The sequence below is a fragment of the Chenopodium album genome, chromosome 22 (genome assembly GCF_948465745.1).
Source record: "Chenopodium album chromosome 22, dcCheAlbu1.1, whole genome shotgun sequence".
In the NCBI taxonomy this organism is placed as follows: Eukaryota; Viridiplantae; Streptophyta; class Magnoliopsida; order Caryophyllales; family Amaranthaceae; genus Chenopodium; species Chenopodium album.
The window spans coordinates 10,326,004-10,345,348 of NC_137855.1; the positions used below are offsets into that span (position 1 = coordinate 10,326,004).

Here is a 19,345-nt window from a genome sequence, read left to right on the forward strand (position 1 = left end):
TTTTCTGATGTACTGTATACGGTGCGTTTTACGGAGTAAGATTCATTTTTATCTACTTTTATTAATCACTAGGGTTTAAGGTATGTTCACATTTATTGAACTGAATTGATTGAAATTGAATTGAATTAAATTGATTGAAGCTGAATTGAACTGAACTGAACTGAACTAAATTGATTGGAGCTTAACTGAACTAAAATGAATATTTTATGAGAGAAGGAAATTAGGAGCTGAACTGAATTAAAATCAACTGACATTAAGTTGAAGTGAACAGACCCTAAATGACTAGCCCTTGAGAAGAGTAATTGCAGCTGTCACTAATGCTCTATGACTATGTTATATGGTATTTTGTTGTAATATTTATAAAAATGACTTTTAGTTCATGATCAGAGTGTTAGGGAAAGGCCGAAAACGATAGGGAAGGGGGGTCGATTTCGGTGGGGGAAACGAGGTTGAGGCGGATTCGGTTTGGGGTGGGGGTCGGGGCAGCTAGAACAGGGAAAGGGAAGGGGTTCATTGGCAGCGTAGGGGTGAGGGAAAGGGAGGGGGTGGGTTCGCGCCAGCGATGGCCGAAGTTATGGGCGCCGGCCACCGGTAGGGGGAGGGAAGCGGTGGCAGGGGCGGCTGGTTTTTTTTTTATTTACTATTATTTTTTTAAAAAAAAAAAATTATATTTAACGGATCGGATTCCATTAACTGGTAGCAAAAGTTAAAAAAGGCACATGTTAGATAGTAAAATAAAATAAAAGTTTTGATAGGTAGCAAAATTGAAATTGATGTGTTTAATAGGTATAAAAAAAAAAAAAAAAAAAAAAAAAAAAAAAAATCCTAAAATAGACATAACCACAATGATTGTGGACTTGCGGTTAGGGATGGCAATTGATCGGATTCAGATCGGGTGGAGCTTCACCCGCATCCATCCATTACTCTAATCGCTCCATCCACATCCATCCGTCATCCGCTTCACCCATCATCCATATCCGTCCGTCCATCATCCGCGGATGAAACGGGTGGAGCGGATGATTAACAGATGAGTATTAAAGTGGAAAAAAAACTCACATAAACTCTAATTTTCGGTTATTTGTACAATAATTTTTTTATTTTATTAATACAAAATGCAATAATAACAATATATTGTTTGAAAAATTAATTTGCAACAAAAAAAAAAGTAATTTTCTTGCACATTTCATATTTTATTATTAAAATTCTTGGATTAAAAAATATAATATATGTTAAACGGGTGGGTGGATGGTTAGCGGGTGAAAAAAGTATCATCCACATCCGATCCGACCCATCACCCGCTTCATCCATCACCCGCTTCTCATCCATTTAATTCGGGTTTTCGTCCATTTATTTATAGCGGGTTGAGCGGGTTCATGGATATCCACTTAATATTGCCATCCCTACTTGCGGTTATCTCCATTAAAAATTTTATATAAACCCTAGAATTTGAAATCAAAAGAGTTACATGAAAACAATTCACAAAGAAGATTATTCTCATTGCCGGTGCTCAGGTAATCGAATAGTTGCTTCAAAGGTACTCTCTCTTTCTAACTGCAAATTATGTTATCGCTCCTATAATCAAGATCAGAATTTTGATTTTATTGCCCTTAAAATTATCAAATTGTACATAATTTTGCTCAAATCATCTGGGCATTGTTCAAATAACCTTTTGTATTTTTATTTTTTATTTTTTCTTTTGATGAAATAATAGGTCTTGTTGGATTGTTGCTGGTTAAATAACAGAACACTCATCCAATGGTTTTTTTTTTTTTTAATTTATTTATTTTTATTATTATGCTTTTATTAAGAACTAGTTGGGATTAATATCAATTTGTTTGCAAACTAGCCAAAAAATTAAAATTCACCAGCTTTATGACTCTTGATACATATTTGCTATGTATTTGATGAGTTCCTTGTTGTTACCATGATAAAATAGTAATATTGGGTTTCATTACTTATAAAAATTCCCTCAACCATAGCAAATGATTAGTCTAGGATTTATTTGTCTACCTACTGTTTAATTAATTCGAAAATCACCTACAAAATTGAATTCATTTTGTGTTTATTTGGTGAGTTTTGAGGTTCTATGCTTTGTAGAGAATTTCTAAATGTCTTGCTGATTGGAGTGTTCCTTTTTTTTTTTGGTTTTTTTTTTTTTAATGACTTGCATTTGTTATGAATTTATGATGGCGTAAAATGTCATTTATTGGAATTATGATCTAAGTTTTGGTTGTTGAAAGTTATAATTGGGCAAACTCATATTGATGTTTAAATAGATATTATGATGGATTTTGTCTTGTTTTTTTGGTTGGTTCTTAATGATATTGTACTTTATGTTTATCTTTCTAGTTTATATGATCATTGCAGTTTACAACAATTAGAAAGAATAGTGTGTATGAAAATGCAATCGTTGCAAAAAATTGAGTATAGTATAGGATGGTTGATTAACAAAGTAGGATCTTCATTATGGGATATAGGTACAATTTATATCAGAAAAAAAATTGCCCTCCCAAATAGATTTTCTTATCAGGAAAGACTAAATTTTAATATTGACACAGACCGTTAATGACTATGTGCAACACTCTTAATTCTGTTATATTGCCAAGTTCTTGTGCTGATTGTTTTATCCTTATTTAAATTTATTCTCTGCTCTTACTTGTGCTATCTTTTTTGTCTCAGAAAATGAAGTTAGAAGAAGTGAACTGTTGCCAGATACAAGAATGGTATCCGAAATTTAAATCTGTCTCTATAAAGACTGTTGTCCATGAGCTCCCAGAATCCTTTATTGAGTATCTGTGTGAAGATTCTGGCCCCCTTTTGCTTCCCACTTCCGTTACAAATGAGGACGCCTTGCCCAATAGGATTCATAAACCTGAAGATGAGGAGGACTATCAAGTGTCAGAAGGATCTGAAGATGAATCAGAGCAACCGCCATCTCCCCCTTCTTTTCCGGAACTTGAATTAAAGATCAAAGAATCAATTGAATCCCTTGGTGGTGCTGTCTTTCCCAAGTTAAATTGGAGTTCACCAAAAGATGCTGCTTGGATTAGCTCTACAGGAACCCTCAGATGCACATCGTTTAGTGACATAGCTCTCTTACTGAAATCGTCTGATTCAGTGGTGCATGATTTGTGCCATCCGTATGATTCATGCAGTGACAAGACTTTGTCAAGACCACCACTTTTTTACCTTGCTCTGCGCAAATGGTACCCCTCTTTGAGACCAGAGATGGAGTTCCGTTGCTATGTCTATGCTCAGCAGCTTATTGGAATTTCTCAACGTGAAGTCACTGCTTATTACCCTACTGTGCTGGAAAGGAAAGTCGAGCTCAAAGATCTGATCCATGAATTTTTTATTGATAATGTTGAAGGGAAATTTGAATCTGAACATTACACGTTTGATGTTTATGTTACGAAAGATAATAAGGTCAAGTTGATTGATTTTAATCCATGGGGTGCATTTACATTGCCATTACTGTTTACTTGGGAGGAGTTGGAGCTAGCTGGAAAGTTAGAGGAAGACATTGATTTCAGAATAGTGGGAAGCCAGCATACAGTACGTCCAGGATTAAAGACTGCGGTTCCTTATGATTATATAGATATGAACGCTGGAAGTGGTTGGGATCAATTTTTCAGGAATGCTGATGAGGAGTTGCAACAACAGATGAGATCTTCAGAAGCAGGTGCATAAGCAAGAAGTACGCTGGAGGCTACAGGTTTTTCCATTATGGCGTATACCTTGTAGTTTTCTTCCTAGTAACCTTTTCTATGTTAGTGTATGTTTGCTAACAAGCCTTTAATTTATTCTTATTACTCAAGGCTTGAGGCTGTAATAGTTCTGTGGTTACAGAGAGAGAAAAAACATGAATCAGAGAGGGTCATAATCGCTTAAAAACAGGCTTTCCTCTGCTCTCCGTAATTCCTCTTTTATTCACCCTTCAATTTGGATAATGAAGAGCTGATTATAGAAGTCTTTGTAGATTCTAAAATTTTCTCTTCAATAGGAATGAAGGCACTTGGGCGCTATCAATGTACATTTCAAAAGGGTTTATGGAAGCTGTTTACTTGGACAGCGATGTATTCATGTATCACTCTTTAGCATTTCTGCTTAACTTACTTTGCCTGTAGAAAATGTAGAATAACAAGCTCAGAAATACAGCAGGCTTCAGTGGATTTGATCAGTTTAACAAACTTAAACCTTTAACCTTTTATTTGCTTCAGACTCTACATGCTGTAGAATCTTCATTCAGTGTCAAGGCCAAGAAACCTGGTGAAGCAGTCCACAGCATAGCCAGCCAGCTTGATCCCAGTCTTGTCAGTGATTTTCTTTGCAATCAAACAGGTGTAGATATATACATGCCAACTGAGGGAACCATGGCATAGGGTAAGACCACAGAAGTTGTTGGTGTCTAAATTTGCTTCGTCATGGTTCGTGTTCTAGTTAAAAAGTTGATGTTTAGCAAATTTACTGATGAGATTGAGTAGTTGTAGTTTTGTAGTGACTATCTTCTTTTTGTTAATATAATGAGTTGTAAGGGGCATTTCGTTGGACAAGTTTGTGCTCGATTTCCTGTGTTTCATTCTATTAAAAGTTGGTATTACGCTTCACAGTATCAACAAATTTTACATTGTTTCTTTTTTGCTTCCATTTTCATTAATATTTGCTGCAGAATTTTGCATCAGGTGCTTTTAGCACCCAATATAAGCAAATCAGCTTTTTCTGCTATGTAGCTCTTCTATGCCTTCTATGCTGCTGTTGCTGTTGCTGCTGTTGTTGTTGCTGCTGTTGTTCTACTTTGTGTTTACAAGTTTTAACGAATCGTTCATACATGTTTTGAAACATACATAGTTCCACAAATTAAATGATATACTCACCCTGCAAATAAACGCCCCTATACTTCATGAAAAAAAAAAAATCTGTGATCCTGCCTGCAAAAAAAACCGAGCTAGATCTTGGCAATGCAAGTGAGACTATTGGATCTTCTACAACAACGTACAGCAGCGTAGATGGATACCACTGCCATCCCTACACCCACCATTATCAGGAGCACTACAAAGGCATCAGACATGTCTCCTTTCGGCTTTCAGATTTGCTCAGTGGTCGACGAATAATTTATCATATGCACATTTAGAGCAAGAGATTGGGTTTGTATATACTACACAAAGTGTTTTATATAGCGTCTTGCCTAATGCACAGGATGAGGGCACGAAATGGAAATGGTGAGCATCTCAAATACTCTCTCTGTCTTTTGATATTGCGTTACGTTGTTTATTTTAGTTTATCCCAATTAGCGTACTAGTTTCCCTAAAAAGTTGACCAAACATTTTTAAGCAAGCATTGTTAATTTGTTATGATAAGATTGGCACTAAATCAATTTTTCTTCGAACACAATAGTGTATTTGTGTGTATTATTTGTCACTAGAGGAAAATTTTACAATGAGTTGGTTTAGAACTTTCGTTAAAGCAATTTGGGAAAGTGAGTAGTATAATAAAGGGCAATGAGAGTAGTAATTTGAATCACTCGTTTAAGACTAATATTACGTGTTCGGCTTTTTTCTTTGGTTCCAACTTTTTGCGTACAATCAATCTACGCAAAGTGAATTAGTCCCCGAGGAAGACCTTTAAATTACATGACTAACAATCAATCATATTATCAAAAATTTATATGCATATTTTTCGATTGAGAAGGATTATTTTATGTGCATTATTTTTGAATTGAATATGCATATTTTTTTAACTAAATGTGCAAAAAAAAAAATTTGACAGAATTTCAATGTGCATAAATTTTGAACATAATGTGCATATTTCCCGTTTTTCTAGAAAATTCAAATTTTTTATTAGTTCGAAAATTAATTTTGCACATTTAGTGAAAAAAAAAATATGCACATTTAATTAAAAACTTTTGCACATTACTTCCTTCTCATTCTTCTCATTTTAAGAAACTTCTCACTGGAAAATATTGTCTATTAGAAAGCGTATTATGTTACAAGACTTCGTCATATATAGTCTATTACTCGTTATTTAATTGTTTCTAGATAATGTGTCAAAACACGTAGTACTTGATTAGAGTACATAACCATAATCTAATTTTGATATTATGGAAAGATTCCTTTGCACTGGTGCCTTTGTGTCCAAGACTCAAAATATTTGAGAAGATAATTAAATATTTTTGTCAATAAACGACACTGACCCTCCTTGTGTCTTGTTGGCATAAACATTCTAATGGTATGCTCAAGGTCAATGGATCAAGGGTTGGTATAGAGGAGAAGAGGAGGAAGAAGTGAGAAAAATATAGAGGTATTCTAAAATACCTCCTTTTTTAATCCAAAAGAAGGGAAAGTTGTTTCAACGTAATGATTCATTTTACACTAATACTGTTTCTGTTGAGCCTTATAAAATTTTTAATTGGATTTAATTTTACATGTTAAAAGAAGTTCATGCTGAATCAAAACCTCACATAGGTATAGGTGCGAGCAAAAATTCCGGGTACCCCAAATTGGAACCGGAACTGGTTAGGAATCGACGGGTCCGGAACCGAGATTGGACCCGGTGGTTCCAATTCCGGGTAATAAATTAAGGACCCAATTATAACCAATTCCAATTCCAATTCTCAACTTTTTGGAACCGAAACCGGTTGGGTACCCGGTTACCCAATATATCCTAAACTAAATAGATTTTAGATAATAAAAATATGTTAAATGTATCTAATTTGTAAAATAAAAAAAAAAGTATTATTAATACCTAACATGAATACAAATAGCTTAATGCATATATAAATATAAGTATTAAACACTAATAATGATACTAACTAAAATAAGAATTATAATTTGTATTATATTTTAAAAATTACATACATAAATGGGTACCCGGAACCGAAACCGGTACTCGGTGGTTCCAATTCCAATTCCAAAATTTTAGGACCCGGTTAAACTAATTCCAATTCCGGTTCCAAATTTTAGGACCCGGTTCCAACCAATTCCAAGTGCGGGTCCTAAAATTTTGTCCGGGTACCCGGTTTGCTCACCCCTACATAGGTAAATCCAATTTGACGTTTTAGGCTTGAAGTTTATTTTATTTCGATGCAATAGGCTTGAAGTTTATGGTTTTGACATGCAAATATTTTACCAATAAAATTGTAAAGATTGAAATATCGTAAAAATTCTTCCTATAAAATAATTGTTAGGTTAAGGTACATTGTCATGCTAAAACATTATTTTTTAAAAAAAATTACAAGGAAAAGGATTCCACTAAACTGGCACCCCTTACAATCAAGTCAGTCCAAAACTTTGCAAATCAAACTCATCGAAAGTAAGAAGGTTAGTCGTAAGGATATAGTGAAATCTCACCCCCATAAAAATCCCCTAATGGGGTTTGTTCCCATGACTTTTAAGGTTCGTTTAATAATTAACTAGTAGCTCATTAATATAACTAGTTGTATTAACTGGTTTGACTTATTAGTTGTATTAGCTATTTGACTACCTAGTTATAAACTGCTAATTGTGAAAAAAAGTTTGACAAATTGCTATAATTATAGCAATCTTAGTGTACATAATAACTAAAAAGCTTTTGAGAACAAAAAAACAAACCCGATTTGCTGAACACGCAAATTAGCTTTTTAAGATGGTTAAAACCTCTAATAGGTCTCAATAAGCTAAAAATTCTTCAAAAAGCTCTTTACCAAATCCTAATAGGCCAAGCCTTACTTGGTACAAATTACAAAACTTGTGTTTGTTGCCAAAGACAATACTCTAAAGTAAATGATTTTCACATGATGGCACCAACCCTCCTTGTGTCATATTGGCATAAATCATTTGCTTGGTTGCATTTGAACAAGGGTTCAAGGGTTGGTGGAGAAGGAAAGAAGAATTGAACAAAGAAAAAAAATGAGGTATTCTAAAATACCTCTTTTTATTTTGACGAATGATTATGCCCTAAGCCCCTAATTATACAAGTATCCATGTTGAATGCAACAGGACCAAGGCACTCCAACACAATTGTAGATATTGTTTTAGACAAAAAACATCGTTTACAATGCTTCTGTGCAGTACTAACAATTAGCATGCAAATTAAATAACCAATCGATCTTCAGCAATGCTTTACAGTCTCTTTTTCATCTCTTACCTTAACATAGTCCTCTTTCTCTCTTCCCTTCGCACGAACCAGTCTCAGTATATTTCCTAGCTTAACGCAGCAACCTTATCAGCCTATATCAGCTGCTATACATCTAATTATAGGTAAGATTCATAAAAGGTTACGGGAAGTTATAGTTGTATTGATAATTGATAAAGAAATAATCCGCGACTAAAACAATGAGATTGTCGTGTAGAGTGATTCAGTACAGTAAATACTATAACTACTTAAAGTAGATCAGCACAGACAAAGGTAATCTATCTTCCCCTTCTCCACTGCAGTCGTAGCATTTTAGCTAGTCCTTAGAAGAGCATACCATGTTTCTTTTATGAGTTTATCTATCGCTGATTTACAGGCATAACAAGATAAATGTAAGGAAGCAGACCAATACATTGGCAATAACGAGCAAAAACAGCATTTACAGTGAATCCCTGGTAAATTCCAGTATTAACAAGCCAAACAGACTTCTGGTATATGACTAACCGCAAGTTGCAGTGCATTTGGTAGGCTTCAGCAGCAGTGGTTTATATTGCCAAATGATTCATTGAGTAATAATAACACAACCCGAGCCAATGATGACGATTTAAGATGCACCTTCCGTATCCCCTGTACACTTTCTGCTATAACCCTTATTTGTGCTTCAACTATCATCAGATTTATCACCCTATATAATCTGTTGTACATTGCACTGATTCAAAAACATTCCGTTAGAACTATGAACTAAAGCAATGAGGTCTGGCTAAGATTCTATCAAATTCACTACTACATCATGTAGTAAATCAACAAAGCCAAAGCAATGTCCAAATACAGTTGTAGCATTTTGGTGATTACACAGATTTGCATATGATTTCTACTATCAATAATCACGAGAACGACCAAGCTATAATCTACAGCGAATCCAGTACTCGTAGTCATACAGATCGTACCATAACCCTTCTATTTATCAATAATTGATTATGATGAATGTGGTACTCTAAGACAGCAACTCCCAATTTTCTAAAAAAAAATCCAACCCTTACTATCTCATTCTAATTCCAACATTTTGAATCAAATATACAACTACTTCTTGCAATGTACTTCATATTCAATTTCGAATCGTTTATGAAAAAGCATTCTTAGCAAATCTTATACTTTATACAATGAACTCAAGAACTAAAACCACACAAAAGAATTAAACTAATGCATACATTTGAAACTAAGCAATTACATGACAATAGACAATAAGCATATAAGAGCTTTCAAATAACAATTGCATTCTTAAAAATCAAATGATCATGTAACCACAAAGTATAACACTATAACATACCCTTTCTCTAACTTTTCTTAATAGGCTCATCATCATCTTCAATATCCCAACTCAAATCTTCATCATCCTCAGCAACACTCAACCGTTTTCGCAATTCCTCCCGGTTGCTCGGACTCCCACCCCCACCCTCAGTTTGCTTCCCTTTCTTCTCACCAACATCATCATCACTACCAAGATCCTCAATCTCATCCCAACCAAGATCCTCCTCCTCTTCCTCCTCTCCTCGAGACGGTTGTGTCGAAACCACTGTGATATCACTATCCTTACTCCCCTCTGAGGGTGTCTTCTCATCCACATTCTTCTTCTTCACCTCTTCCTCCTCATTCTCACTCGGTTTCGCCTCTTCCGGGACTCCCTCACTCGATTCAACAACAACGCCTTCATCTTTCGCCTTCTCCTCCTCCTCCTCCTCCTCCTCCCTGGCATTACCACCATTATCATCAACAACATCATGTTGTTTCAATTCATCATCTTCTTCATCATCATCATCGACATCCCAGCTCAATTCTTCATCCTCATTCGCTCTTTCGACTAATTTAGCCCTAACACTCTCAGCTTGCTCCAATTTATAAACCCTAAAATAATACCTAAACCAAAACAAATCATGATCAACCAAATTGGGAACAACCCTTTTATAAATCCCTTCCATAACCCCATTATCCCTCATCAAATTCCCCATTTCTTCACTCTTTTCCCCCAAATTAAACGACGATTTCCACTTCTCAAACTCACCCACATCCTCAAATTCCTCAACATACGTATTCACATCACATTGAATCCCTCTCAACTGCGCATCAAACCTACTATACTTCCTCCCATCAACTGGATTCAAATTCAAATTCAAACCCGGATTCGATCGCGGGCTCGAATCCGGGTTCTCAAGATCCGAATCACTACCTTGAACAATAATCTGAGCAGTAGATTTCCAAACAACAGATCCAATATTATCAATTGCTTGACCAACAGATTCAAGGGATTCTTGCGCTTTTGATGCACCAACTTCGAGAGATGAACTTGCAACCTCTTTGAAAACCTGGGTTTCTATCTTTAAACCAGAGCTAAATTCCTGCAAATCACGACGGTATGTTTCGATTACGGATTCGGATTTTGTTGCGAAGGTTTTGATTAAGCCACCGACGAAACCCCATGTGGGTGGTGCTGTGGATTGATCTTCGGATTCGGGTTCGGGTTCGGGCTCGGATTCGGGTTGTTGTTTGAGTGGAGATTGTTCGTTTGAGGTTGGGGATTGAGGATCGGGTTCTGGGTCTTCGTCTGCGAAGACAGATTTGAAGAAATTCATTGCAGAATGAATACAGAGGAAGGAGAAAGGAGGGGAGGAGAGAGAAAGGGGGAAGAAGAGGGGATGATTGAGTGCAAGTTAAAGGGATTTTATGTTGTTTTTTTTTTAAAAAAATGATTGGGTTAGGACTTAGGGTGTATTCTAATTGAAGTTAGATTAAGGGGACGAGGGTCGAGTGGAAGATTTGTAGGGATTAGGGAAGTACAATTGAAGTTGAACTTAGGCTTAAGCAAAGTTTAAGGTTAAGAAATGGTTTGGTTCAACTTGTGTTCATTTTCTTTAATTTGAAGCAAACTTATTTGTTATTTCATCGAACACGAGTTCTCCCTATCAAATGTAGTCCTAATCATCACTTCACTAACATCCAATTGATTTGTAACTTAATATGTGTATGGGATGATATCGATGCCAATATCATGTCATATGGACCCGGGTTAGGTCAACCCTTAAAAACTAATTAAGCATAACGACTTACCGTTCATGTCGGCATATGTTATGCCCGTTTACTACTGACCACGTGGCTGGCAGCAACCAACACGTGACAACTAACCAGCTGCATGGCATACAACCATTTGACAGTTAATTTCCTATAAATAGTCGGTCATTTCTTCATTTAAAAGGTAACAAATACTCTCTCTCTCTTCTCCTTTGATCATTCTTTTCTTTACTTATCATCTTCTTCTTTAATTTGTCACTGGCTTTATCATGGGAGTGCTTATCCTCGAACAAACCCCGGCATTAACTAACTTGCATTAATTGTGTAGGTATTGGCTGGACGATATATAGAGTTTTCACAAATCTTGGATACGAGTTATCGAAGCACATCTGCAACAATATGAACATATTTGCGAAAACAAATACTCTCTCTAATTTTTTAAGCGTTCATTGTTAGTTTTTGCATTTTTTTGACCAATGTGTGCAAACTACACGTAATTAAGAAAAAAATAGTCTTGTAGATACTTGTTTTTTTTTGCTGAAATCGTCTTACTGAATAGATTATTAATATTTAATTGTTGAAATTTATATTTAATGATATTTGGCAATATTATCAGTCAAAGTTTTACATTGGCATGCGTGTATGTCAAGTTCCAATCAATGGGGCAATTAAAAAAGAGAGGGATTATACTATACGGATGTGTTTTATTCACCTGATTTTCACTTGTTTGAAATTAATTGAACTTATTTTGTCAATGATAGAGAAAATAGAGAGCATAGTATTGTGTAGTTGTATTAGATTATGAACAAGTATTTATATACAACCTAGAAGAAGAATTTTAGGGATTTGAATTGTAGAGGCTCCGATACCATGTCAATGATAAAGAAAATAGAGAGAATAGTATTGTGTAGTTGCATTAATGTATGAACAAGTAATTCCAAGAAAAAAAATTTCTTGAAATGCATATATTAATAAAAATCATACAAGTAATTGAAAAGTAGGTATCTTGGGATGAATCCAACATAATCTGACATATATCATGTTAAGTTTTTCGTGAACAATATTAATTCAAAAACAAGTTTCATTGTCAAAGTTTAATCACGTCGATATATCATGAGTTCATGACATACTAGAATAATTCAGATTAGAAAAACTTTATTTAGGCAGAAGAGAATAAGTCATAACGATTTGTTAACTTCCCCTTTTCTTCAATAGTTAGCGGCTTAATTAAGCCTTATCTTCTTCAATTAAAATGATTATATTTGATAAAAATAATTTCAATTTAGTAACCATAAGTTTTTTTGGAAAAATTATCCGGAATAATCCCACCTTTGGGGCTCCCGTCCAAAATCATCCCACCTTTGGGATATTTTTAAATAATTCGACTTTTGAGCGGATTGGGTATAAAGGTTGGATTATTTATAATTAAACCAAAGGTGGAATTACTTTTAACGAATGCCCTAAAAGTGAGATTATTCTAGACATTTTTTTTTTTGGTTTCGGTGGCAATTTAATAGTCAATAGCCCAATAGGTTCATTTCAATAATAGTAATTTTAGTTCTGCTACATAACTTTTAATCAGTAAAAGTAATGCAAGAAAGAAAGATATAAATGGTACGTATTTAAGATTGCATGCTCAAACAAAATTACAAACATGAAAAAGGTGTACTAATCTCATTTACATAAGTTCAATTAAATAAAAATTATATTAAATAATTACATTATATTCAATGAAAACAATAATAAAAATTATATAAATGGTACGTATTTACGATTGCATGCTCAAACAAAATTACAAACATGAAAAAGGTGTACTAATAATTTCATTTACATAAGTTCAATTAAATAAAAATCATATTAAATAATTACATTATATTCAATTAAAACAATAATTAATTTAAGAATAAGACTACACAGAGTAGATGGAGAGGAAGCCCCAGTTTCTCACCGTGAGAAACGAATTCGTTTCTCATGGGGGCATTTTTGTGAATAAATCAACAACTTTTTCAACTTTATTCAACTGTGGAGCCCACAATATTGAAAAAGTTGTTGATTTATTCACGAAAATGCCATCATGAGAAACAAACCCACCATGAGAAACAGGGAATTTCCCGTAGATGAATTCAACATGATCTCTTTAGACAGCACTGCTGGTTGCAGACATATGAGCGGCACTATGCGCAGCATTCATGTGCATATCGTGTGCGGCCATAGCGTGATGGTGGCCGAAGTGATGATGATGGTGGTTGTTGTGTCCATGCCACCCTGAGGGACGAGACTCAACAACAATAGTGGCATCGGGCACCCCATAATATCGGTAACACAACACCCGTATGATGGCGATGATGCATGCTAATGCTAACATGACACTTGATATTATGATGAAGGCCTTTAGAGCAGGTTCCATATCTTTAGTTGTGTAACTAAGAACTTTTTGTACAAGAAATAAACGAGTGTTTCTTTGGTAGCTTAATTTTGTTTGTATGACTCTAAAGATTGATATGATTTATAATATTTCGTAAGATTTATCAATAAAATTTGCAAGCGTACATATTTATATAGAGAGAGAACTAAGAAGGAAAATCATGAATAGAAGACCGTGTATAACATAAGTCATTTTTGACTTGTGTACCTTTAATTAACCAAATGGGATATTTTCCGTTGTGAAGGAGTTGAATTGGTCAAATCACTTCTTGTTAAGGTTGAGTGAGTAAAAAAAAAAGGGTTGAGTGAGTCTAAAGTCTAATACTCCGTATTTACATAGTCCTAGGATTTGTATATCAATGAAATATTCAAAGTCCAATTTGCGGCTTGAAAGATGTAGCTGAAGTTCCAATGTACTTATGTATCCCTTCGTTAATCACCATACTAGTCGATTATAACTTATCTATACTTTAGCTTATATTCGAAACAGTTTGACTTTTTATTTTTATGCATTTATTTTCATAATAGTAATTTTATCGATTTAAGAAAATATAAAAATTTGTAGTCAACTAGTCATATAAAATGTAGTGGTATAAAATGTTTTAGGATTAGTCTTTAAATACAGTATATTAATATTAATAGTCAAATTAGTATTTATATTGATAAGTGCATCAATTTTGACTATATCACACTGAAGGTAGAAGACGGATTGCTTAACTGAGATTTAAATTGAGCACTATAGAATCATATAAACTGTGAGCAACAAACAAGCAGAAAAAAAAAATACAGAGTAAAAATGGAAGGAGAAGCAGAGAGATCAAGAAAATCACTAGCCACAAAAAAGCTATATGAAGCAGCACTTGAAGGCGACTTACCTTCCTTGCACAACTTGCTCCGAGAAGATCCATTCATCCTCAATCGTTGCAACATCGAAAAGCCGGGCCGTTTCTCACAATCACCGTTACATGTAGCAACTAGTTTGGGGCACCTAGAGTTTACCAAAGAAATTTTACATCAAAAGCCTGAACTAGCTGAGGAGCTTGATTTCTCAAAAAGATGGTCACCCTTACACATAGCCTCGTCGAAAGGGTACCTAGAGATTGCGCAAGCTTTGCTCACGGAGAAGCCTAACATGTGCTTTGCTCGCGATCTAGATGGGATGAACCCGGTTCATGTTGCAGCCATTAATGGTCAGATTCATCTACTTGGTGAGCTTCTTCGGGCTAGGCTGCAGGCAGCTAGGGAGCGGGCGAATGGTGGTGAAACTATATTGCACTTGTGCGTGAAGTTTAGTCAGCTTGAGGCCCTTAAGTGCTTGCTAGATGTTATGGATGCTCAGTTAGTTAATTCCAAGGATAGTGATGGTAATACAGTTTTGCACCTTGCTGTGGCTGCTAAACAGCCTGAGGTATGATCAAAGTACTAATTACTTATCCCTCTATTTATTTATTTTTCCTTAAAAAATTATGTGAATGTGATTATGTGAAGACTAAGAAGAATAAAGGTAATAGCTCATGTTAGAATTTCTTTAACTTTTTGGACATAGAAAGATGTTGGGTGTAATGTAAAGGGTGTGGGAGCTAATGGGTGTTTTTCCAATCTTTGGGAAGGGTTTTTGTTACACGTTGGTGGGATAATAAGAAAGTTTTGTTTCGTTTAAATATGTAGGTTTTATAAATGAGGTTTGAATATTAAAGTTAGAATCATAACAAATAAAATGTACTGGTAATACAATTTGGGTCATTTATTAAGATTAAAGTAATGAAACATTTTACTACAACTTGGGCTGGACCCACAACACTAAAAGAGTAAAAGGGCCATCCTCATGCACATTAATGTCTAGTTTGTGACATGTGCACGATGTGACATGGTAAGCCACATAGTATGTGAAGGATTTTGTTGGCTAGGACACTATTTTCATATGCAACACCAACAACATTTTGCTTATTTTAATTGGGCTCTTTACTGTAATGCAGATGGTAGATTGTATACTAAGAAACACAAGTATAGAAATAAATGCCCTCAACACAAATAAGCTAACTGCAATGGATATACAAACTCAAAATATGAAGGATTCAAGAGATGGTGAGGAGATTTCGCGCTCCCTCAAAGTTGCCAAAGCATTACAAGCTAAGGACTTGTCAAAACCTTGTAACAAAAATAACCATAATTGGTTAGAGAACCAACGTAGTGCTTTACTAGTAGTAGCATCTCTGATAGGAACAATGGCTTTCCAAGTAGGAATCAATCCTCCAGGAGGTCTTTGGCAGGACGATACAAATCTACACATTGCAGGTACATCAGTATTAGCTACCAAGGCTCCCGGTAGGATACAATGTATTACTCATTAGTAACACAATCGGCCTTGTTTCATCTCTAAGTGTGATCATCCTCCTCATAAGCGGCCTCCCCTACAAGAAACTCTTCATTGGGATTTTAATGTTTACCATGTGGATCGCGGTTTCAGCCACAACATTTACCTATCTAATGGCAATACTACTCATCTTTGATTTAGACTTTTATGCAACGAAAAAATTTGATGTAACACTAAGACATTGGAAGACTTTTTATTTATCTCTAATTGTATGGGATTGCTTGATGGCGCTTCTACTACTTGGACATACAATACGCTTCATTATGAAGCGGATTAGGCAGGGAGAGCAGTCGTCGATAAAATTGTACCCAAGGTGGTTTACAAGGTCTACTAATCACCCACCTGCTGTCTAAGGTAACAAAATTAAGAATGCTTAACTATAATCATAACCTTTTGTCAATCAATAATCACTACTCTGTATTACATTAGTCAAGGGGTGAGATAGTATTGTCTTATCAAATTTCTTGTATCTCATTAAAATAGTTAGTGTACATGAATTTGTAGAACTATATCTATCGCGTATAAATTTTGTTTTTTTTATAAGAGAAAAAGCTAAGCTAATGCATTAATTATGGGACAAAATGTCCCAGATACATAAAGGTCTAATTATGTCGGGATATTGATTAAACCAACTTGTTCAGTACCTGAGGACATTAGCTAAGCAAGGTGATAATTGATAAGTCACAAAGTTGTCATCCCTTTTTAGATTGTGTGTGTATAAATCTAGTACCATATAAGATTAAACACCTTAGACAAGATCTAACATTACAACTTAATTTGGCCCGTTTTTGCGCCTTCAAAGTTGACCGAAAATCCTTTTCACATGGAATTTGCAAGATTCTAAACCATTTCAGTAAAAAAAAATGGCTCAAGTTGCAATGTGAGGTTATTCTTGGGAAGTTTCGTCACAGTCAACCCCTTTTGTCGTTTTGTTCTCCCGTTTACTTTAACTTGTTCAACTTCAGCGCATCAGATCATTTCTCAACTTTGAAAGCATTACTGAGTACTCTTATTGGAGCTCAAACAACAACTAAATGGCAAATCCAAGTAGTCCATCACAAGGTTTGTTTAAATTTGTTACTAGTATTTATTTCACTAACTTTAATTCTATGATCGATATCGCTTTCCATTTAGATTTCAAGTGCCGCTAATAGTGTAATTTGAACTAGTAATGTGACAATTAAATTATCACGACACATTACAGGGAGTATATGTATAGGAAGTGACTAACCACGTGTGTTTGTACTTTGTAGAAACCTTATGCTACAAACTAGGGCCGGCAGGAACTGAAGCTGAAAAGGAGCAATGGGATTTAAAAGGAAAAACAGAAATATCTCAGATCTTTATTTCTTATGGAGATGGCATAAGTTCCATACAATTTCAGTATGTTGATAATGGGCGCCTTGTTATGTCTCCTATTTTCGGCAATCCATGCTTTAGTGGATGTTGCTTCCAAAAGGTTCGATGTTATTCTTTTTTTTTTTTTTTTTTTTTTTTTTTTTTGTATTTAGAGAGCCACAATGATAGAGGGAGGGAAGCTCTAACCACTTGAGCTATCCTTTTCTCGATCTTATTCTTTTTAAGATGACTTGTTTTGAGGAGAGAGAAAGAAGGGGAAAGGGGAAAATTGGGGTTTAAAGAGCAAAATGGAGGAAAATTGTGTGTGTGTGTGTTTTTTTTGAGGGGCCAACTTAACGTGCACACACGTGACGGTCAACGTTGGAGTTCGACGTTGACTTGCCTGAAAATTGGGCTTATCCCCCACCACAGTCCTAAGTGTGCTACATGGTCCATTTAAGCCACATTTTGATAGAGTATAAAACATATTCCTGGGCCTCAACCATCAGCTTAAGCTTTTGGTTGAGTTGGTCCTCTAACACCTTTTACTTATTAAGTTCTTTTAAACAAAAAAAATCACTGAATTAAAGTGGTCCTTTTAAACAAATTTTCCTAATAATATGCCTGTAACTTAATTCGCAGATTAAGATTGATCATCCATCAGAGTATATAACTGGCATTGAAGGGAGGTTTGATTCCACCTGTATTGATGCAATAGAATTTATAACAAATAAGCGCAGCCTTGGAAAATTAGGATGTTTTCAGAACAACTATAGGACGAAGCCTTTCAAGTTCCGATTTGGGCCTGAGAATCAGTTTGGTGGTTTCCACGGCAGCCATGATTCCAACTTTCTTACATCAATTGGAGTCTATTTTTATCCTCTCATTGCTATCGATCCAACGACTGTTGGAGGCAGAGATGATCATCAACGCAATTTTGGGGAGAAAACATATGATAATGAACTTGAATATGATGATGGTTATTAATCTTGAACACTAATCATATATTCAGAAGTTTGAGTATCCAGTACGATGTTGCCTAGCAAGAATTTTTTTTTTCTTTTTCTTTTTTTTTTTTTTTTTATTATTGTTTATGACGAGTTAATTGTCAAACTTTGTTTTTTAATTTAATAAATTGAAAATTTGGAACACATTTTGACATTATACATTTATTAACATTAAATATAATACATACATATACAAATGCACACGCTTTTGAACGGAAGTGAACAAAATGCGTAGACTTTAAACATAATGCACACACATATTATATGAATGTTGTCAATAAAAAATAATACAAGTATATGAACATTCACTTACACAAATCTAATCCATAATATAATTTAAGAGTTTTTTTTTCCAACTTTTAACCACAGCACTCTAAATTTCCATCCTTGCAATTCTAGCCCTTCTAATTTTTTTTTTTTTTTAAATAACCAATAACCACCATTTTAACTCATAACTATCCATATCACTTAAAAAAAATCAATAACCACTATTTTAACTCATAACTACCCATATCACTTAAAATAAAAAAATAAATAAAAAAACAATAACCACCCTTTAATAACTATCAGGCATTTTTGGAGAGCATTGGGAGCGCCACATAAGAAAAGGTATATTTTTGACCAATTAAAAATTAGATTTCTATTTTATTTTAGAATTAAAAAAATCACTAGCCACCTAAACAAAAGTGACGAATGAAATTTTAAATTTTGGCCACATAGGTAAAAATGACGAATAGTAATTTATTAGGATTTTAATTATTTAAGAACACTAAATTTTATCATTTATATTTGTTACAAAACTAAAAATTATCTTTAGATATTAGGATTTATAATATTTAAAAAACTAAAATTTATATTTTGATATTTAAAAAATATATATTATCATTTGATGGTAATGGTTTTATGTAAATATATGGTGATATGATATTTTCATACAAAATTTTTAAAACTTATAATGCAAGAAAACAATTAAGATATCACCAAAAAAATATTTATATACAAAACATATATAAAAATCCATGCATCGCAC

At 34.5% G+C, this 19,345-nt stretch overlaps 4 protein-coding genes across 5 annotated transcripts; 3 read left to right on the forward strand and 1 right to left on the reverse strand.

Annotated features, from left to right (window-relative positions):
* The first annotated feature begins 1,408 nt into the window (after window positions 1-1,408).
* LOC145605871 (uncharacterized) lies at window positions 1,409-4,523 on the forward strand. The gene is made up of 2 exons (XM_081661935.1): window positions 1,409-1,534; window positions 2,680-4,523. Exons 1-2 carry the CDS (start codon window positions 1,466-1,468, stop codon window positions 3,688-3,690), a joined length of 1,080 nt encoding a protein of 359 aa, XP_081518061.1. The 5' UTR covers window positions 1,409-1,465; the 3' UTR covers window positions 3,691-4,523.
* A 3,728-nt stretch (window positions 4,524-8,251) lies between these two features.
* Window positions 8,252-10,867, reverse strand: LOC145605559 (uncharacterized). 2 transcript variants are annotated; one of them, XR_014105097.1, is made up of 3 exons: window positions 9,437-10,867; window positions 8,614-8,818; window positions 8,252-8,474 (listed from the first exon to the last, which is right to left on the reverse strand). XR_014105097.1 is itself a non-coding variant. In XM_081661628.1 (2 exons), exon 1 carries the CDS (start codon window positions 10,734-10,736, stop codon window positions 9,444-9,446), a length of 1,293 nt encoding a protein of 430 aa, XP_081517754.1. In that variant the 5' UTR covers window positions 10,737-10,867; the 3' UTR covers window positions 8,252-8,818; window positions 9,437-9,443. The 2 variants fall into 2 exon arrangements, 1 of the variants encoding a protein (XP_081517754.1); XM_081661628.1 differs by having other exon boundaries at window positions 8,252-8,818.
* Window positions 10,868-14,392: 3,525 nt separating this feature from the next.
* LOC145603926 (uncharacterized) lies at window positions 14,393-15,947 on the forward strand. Its single transcript, XM_081659894.1, has 3 exons — window positions 14,393-15,004; window positions 15,143-15,220; window positions 15,573-15,947. Exons 1-3 carry the CDS (start codon window positions 14,393-14,395, stop codon window positions 15,945-15,947), a joined length of 1,065 nt encoding a protein of 354 aa, XP_081516020.1.
* A 909-nt stretch (window positions 15,948-16,856) lies between these two features.
* LOC145606129 (inactive protein RESTRICTED TEV MOVEMENT 1-like) lies at window positions 16,857-18,663 on the forward strand. Its single transcript, XM_081662181.1, has 3 exons — window positions 16,857-17,032; window positions 17,224-17,429; window positions 17,951-18,663. The coding sequence occupies exons 1-3, from the start codon at window positions 17,005-17,007 to the stop codon at window positions 18,293-18,295; spliced, it is 579 nt and encodes a 192-aa protein (XP_081518307.1). The 5' UTR covers window positions 16,857-17,004; the 3' UTR covers window positions 18,296-18,663.
* The last annotated feature ends 682 nt before the right edge of the window (window positions 18,664-19,345 follow it).